The sequence below is a fragment of the Megalobrama amblycephala genome, linkage group LG1, assembly GCF_018812025.1.
Source record: "Megalobrama amblycephala isolate DHTTF-2021 linkage group LG1, ASM1881202v1, whole genome shotgun sequence".
NCBI lineage: Eukaryota > Metazoa > Chordata > Actinopteri > Cypriniformes > Xenocyprididae > Megalobrama > Megalobrama amblycephala.
In genome coordinates this window covers 60,104,169-60,109,414 of record NC_063044.1, presented here as the reverse complement: position 1 = coordinate 60,109,414, position 5,246 = coordinate 60,104,169, and the positions used below count along the sequence as shown (strand labels likewise).

The window sequence follows — 5,246 nt, the reverse complement described above, 5'->3', positions numbered from 1 at the left end:
AGATATTTTCAGGTTGTACTCTATCACATAAAACACTCTTGTGATTTTCTTTAAAGATCTTTCTTTTCTTGAAAAAGACATTGCTAACAAGTGGTTAACTGGAACTACAGAGGTTGTTTGGGACATTAAAAAGCAATATGTAATATTTTTGCAGTAAAATATCCAGAAACCACTAGGCCAGTGTTATATATTTTGTTAACTTGAGTACTTACAATATCCCAAATGTTTCCAACTATTAGTAAAATTGCAGTTTTAACCAAGGCTCCGGGACGTGTGAGGAGTCGCCTGTCAATTGCGTCATACCCGTGTTAACCTTGGTTTCTGGTTTTATTTTGTAGAAACCATGGAAACACCAAACACACTCCTGCTCTGCTTCATACTACAGTAATGTTAATAATCGCATCCACAAACACGTTTTCTTCCCGAGTCCTATCCCTATTCTTTTGTACCGTCCGTTGAAGTGGAGACCACATGTCCCAAGATTCTTCTCTCAAACTTGGCGTCATCAAGCTACGCCTTTGTTTTGAATAGGCTTCTAGTGACCTCTAGCGGACAAAATTATTACATATTGTACCATTTGTCTTCAGCCAAACAGAAACTCATGTCACTAGTTGACTTTCACAGCCTCGTTGTGTTTATAATCACACTCCTGCAAATTATTATAACTCTAAATTTCAGGGAAAATATTTTTTACATAAAGACTGAAAGAATTGTCAGAAGCTTAATGATGGTGATGTTAAAGTAAGTAATATATTGTTGTAAGTCTACAATGTTTTTAAATGTCTCTGTTTTTCATCTCAACAGCCAGTGCTCTAATTTCTGCAGCTGGTAAGTAACAGACTGTTAGTCACTCTTTTGAAACACATCTTATTCTAGTTACATGAGATGACGGATGGTTTTTGCTAGTTTGCAAGTTTAACATGTTGTAAGATGTGAGTTGATTAAGAATATAGTTATTTTATTTTTTAGGTGGATATAGTATCAGGCTGGTGAATGGTAGCAATGACTGCTCTGGGAGAGTGGAGATCCTTCATAATGGTCAGTGGGGAACAGTGTGTGATGATGACTGGGACATGAATGATGCTGTTGTGGTGTGCAGACAGTTGGGATGTGGAGGAGCTGTTAGTGCAAAGTCCCAGGCATATTTTGGCCAGGGAAGTGATCCGATCTGGTTGGATGATGTGAGATGTTCAGGAAGTGAATTATCCCTCACACAGTGCTCACACAATACTATTGGAATCCATGACTGCAGTCACAGTGAAGATGCAGGTGTCGTCTGCTCACAGGGTAAAAGTATAAATGTTTCTCAAGATCCAAGATGGCATTGTATATTTGCTGTTTGCTTGTGATGAAAAGAGTACCAAAGAGATTAAAAACAACATAAACCTACAGTGTTTGGCCCCAAATAATAATTATATATATATATAAAAATAAAAAAAAACAAGAGAAAGCAAAGGGGCTCTGCACATTAGGTGCTTGTTTCCAAACAATGTCAAACATTTACAATATACAAATACTTGCAACATAGTTTTTAATCACATTACTTACATTTTTGTATCTTACCAGACATAAGATTGGTCAATGGGTCTGATTCCTGCTGTGGAAGAGTGGAGATCCATCATAATGGTCAGTGGGGAACCGTGTGTGATGATAGCTGGGACATGAATGATGCTGCTGTGGTGTGCAGACAGTTACAGTGTGGATCAGCCATCAGTGCACCTCAAAGTGCTGCCTTTGGTCAAGGCAGTGGATCGATCTGGCTGGATGATGTCGGATGCTCAGGAGGTGAAGGAAATCTCACACAATGTTCACACAGTGGACTAGGAAAACATGACTGTAATCATGGTGAAGATGCTGGTGTTGTTTGTTCAGGTAAGTCAAATCTTTTGCATCCTGACATTATGGGAGAAATGAGCAATAGAAATTACATTAAGCTTCATGTATTTCATCACGTCTTAACAAGTAATTTTAAATAGATGCATATTTCTTTACTTTAGCAGGTGACCTGCAGAAGCCCAATCTTTCCCTGATCTCCACACATGCAGCTGTTTCTCCTGGAGAAAACATTCAGTTCAGATGCACAACACCTAAATCAAGATGCAATGCTGATGCTGAATTCTACCTCTTCATAAATGGATCATCTATATTATCCTCTCAGAAACATGTATCTGGTGTGACTTTCAACCTTGTTAATGTAGGCGTCTCACATCAGGGCAGCTACAGCTGTAATTACTCCTACAAAAACGGCATTATAAAGTCACCTTGGAGTGACACTGTTAAAATCACTGTGGGTGAGTGTTTAATCTCTGCTCATTCTCTACATCATATCAATGCATTAGTTAAATTAGTTTGATTAGATGAAAGTGAATTCATTCTGTATTGATGTCTTATGTTTTGTTTGTGCTGGTGATTTATAAAATGGCCGAATTATATTTTGATCCTGAGAAGATGCAGCTCTTGAAGACATTTTTATTTGTTTAAAGCTGTTTGAATTTAATGCATGAGGCTCTGTAATATAAATGTATTTTTGTTTTCTAGTGCACTTGCAGCAGCCCAGCATTCCCCGCTTTGCTCCTGATGGACAGTTTGATGTTGGGCCTCAGGGGTCAGTGATCACCAGGGGTCACAGTTTCACCATCATCTGTTCCACTGAATCTCAGTATACTGGAGGCTCCTTCCACCTGTTTAGAGAAGCAAATATCGCCAAGAGTCAGTCAGCTGTCGATCTCTCTGCCTCCTTCTCCTTTCCTGAGGCAGATTTTTCACATGAGGGAAAATACAGCTGTGTTTATGAAGTCATTTTGTCCTCACGCACCTTCCGCTCATCTGCCTCTGAACTGCTGGTCATCACTATCACAGGTACTGATGTCTTTTTTGTGTTTATGCTGCTGATTTGTAAAAATGGCTGTGAATTAAATTTTGATCCTGAGAAGATGCAGTTCTTGAAGCCATTTTTATTTAAAGCTGTTTGTATTTAATGTTTTAGGCTCTGTAATATAAATGTATTCTTGTTTTCTAGTGCACTTGCAGCAGCCCAGCATTCCCCGCGTTGCTCCTGATGGACAGTTTGATGTTGGGCCTCAGGGGTCAGTGATCACCAGGGGTCACAGTTTCACCATCATCTGTTCCACTGAATCTCAGTATACTGGAGGCTCCTTCCACCTGTTTAGAGAAGCAAATATCACCAAGAGTCAGTTAGCTGTCAATCTGTCTGCCTCCTTCTCCTTTCCTGAGTCAGATTATTCACACGAGGGAAACTACAGTTGTGTTTATGAAGTCATTTTGTCCTCACGCTCCTTCCGTTCACCTGCCTCTGAACTGCTGGTCATCACTATCACAGGTATTGATATGTAAGAGTCTAAAACAAGCTGGACTGCTGATAATGAAAGTTTAACTCAAAACCGTGTGTCTGTCTCAGCCTCCCTGCTTCCTGTCATTGGTGCTGCGGTGTCAGCTGTGCTGCTCATATTGTCTGTCCTCATAATCATCCTCCTGGTCAAGAGAAGACAAAAACAAAGGAATAAGGAAACTAATTTGAAGTGCTCTTTTAAAAAACGTAATGTAGCATTTCATAAAAACTATTAGATGTCTTGATTAACAATTCATTTAATAATTATGTCCCTTCATCTCTATGCAATGTCTCTAGGAGGATCAGCTAATACACATGCAGGTGGATCCCAAGATAACAAATATGAAGATGATGATGAGGCTGATTATGAAAATGTAGAACTTGATGAAAACATGGATCACAATGACTCTGAACAGGACTGTATTAATATAGACTCTGATCATTCTGAAGATGACTATATCAAGGTGGACGCGGATGACTCTGAGGAGGACTATATCAATGTGGATGAGGATGACTCTGAGGAGGACTATGTCAATGTGGATGAGGATGACTCTGAAGAGGACTATGTCAATGCGAATGTTACAGAGAATAAAAGTGTGCTGGACAAATCTGATGATAACATTTATGAAAGCTGTTGTGAGTGAACCCAAAATACTGTAATTAATGAGGCTCCAAACAGATGGGTGTAATGAAGAGTGTGATGAACAGAGACAACAGATGACTAAATCTTTTATATTTTTATTAATAAGACTTGCAACACTTTTAATGGTAACCTTAAAATAAGTTTAAAGTTTAAAATAAGAAAATATAAGGAGATACAGTATTTTGGGTATAGACAAACAATTTAATGGCGTATATTGTCAAATACTGGAAAATGAACAAACTCAACAGGGTGTTGTTTAATACTGCTAGTATTAGGAATATTAAGTGCTCTTCAAGTCTTTTTCAACCTGTGCGCCACCCCCCCCCCCCCCCCCCCCCCCAGTATATTGTGATATACTGCTAAATAAATTGAATAAAACTGTTTTTTTTTTTTGTTTTTTTTTAAATAATCTTGTGTGTCTTGAAAGTAAGGGCTAGTTTAGGTTGTGAACCTACACTAAAAGAAACCATTTGTAAAAATATTGTCATGAATATTCATGCCAGCAGGAACCAGTGGAAATATCTCAGGAACTGATTTTACACCTGTTAACACCTGTTTAGTGTGTGACGCATTAACATTTCTCTCAACTTCTCAGTAATGCGATTTCCAGAATCAGTGACGGTCACGCTAAAAGCAATAAAACTGGTGAAGTGAAGACCATTAGCGCTGAAAAGTCTGTATGATGATATGGGTCGCATGGGTGTAGAGTGAACCTTAGACCTTGTTCACAAATGTTTTTATTGGCCTAAGATGTCAGCCGATGTGGAAAGCAAGATCAAAACCTGTCATCGCTGTGTATGGAGCAAGTCTTTACCTGAAAGATCTGTACTACTTGTCAGTATCACAGCTACAAGGCCACTTAAACTTGTATGCATGGATTTCATCTCAGTGAAGCCAGGTTCAAACCATATCAAAGACATTATGGTCGTTACCAACTAATTCACTAAGTATGCAGTGGCTGTCCCCATCCCAAACCAAATGGCTCTAAGTACTTATGGGGCCACTTCTTTGTCCACTACGGCATCCCTGAGAAAATCCATAGTGATCAAGGGCCCGGCTTTAAATCCCGGATCATAAGAGAATTGTGCAAGCTCATTGGCATCCAGAAAGTATGAACAACACCCTATCATCTGAGAGGGAACCCCATTGAGTGTTTCAATAGGATTCTCTGTAGCTAACCTGTAGCTCTCTTTAACTTGGGCCTCAAGTTGTTGACATACTGTGGGTGTGAGCCTGCTGATGACTGACTGGTAA

At 39.2% G+C, this 5,246-nt stretch overlaps 2 protein-coding genes across 2 annotated transcripts; both read left to right on the top strand.

Annotated features, from left to right (window-relative positions):
* Positions 1 to 736: 736 nt before the first annotated feature.
* On the top strand, positions 737 to 1,459 carry LOC125277871 (scavenger receptor cysteine-rich type 1 protein M130-like). The gene is made up of 2 exons (XM_048206427.1): positions 737 to 828; positions 970 to 1,459. Exons 1-2 carry the CDS (start codon positions 780 to 782, stop codon positions 1,347 to 1,349), a joined length of 429 nt encoding a protein of 142 aa, XP_048062384.1. The 5' UTR covers positions 737 to 779; the 3' UTR covers positions 1,350 to 1,459.
* Positions 1,460 to 1,565: 106 nt separating this feature from the next.
* LOC125277843 lies at positions 1,566 to 4,308 on the top strand. The gene is made up of 6 exons (XM_048206379.1): positions 1,566 to 1,872; positions 1,998 to 2,291; positions 2,539 to 2,859; positions 3,020 to 3,340; positions 3,419 to 3,556; positions 3,647 to 4,308. Exons 1-6 carry the CDS (start codon positions 1,662 to 1,664, stop codon positions 3,991 to 3,993), a joined length of 1,632 nt encoding a protein of 543 aa, XP_048062336.1. The 5' UTR covers positions 1,566 to 1,661; the 3' UTR covers positions 3,994 to 4,308.
* Positions 4,309 to 5,246: the final 938 nt, after the last annotated feature.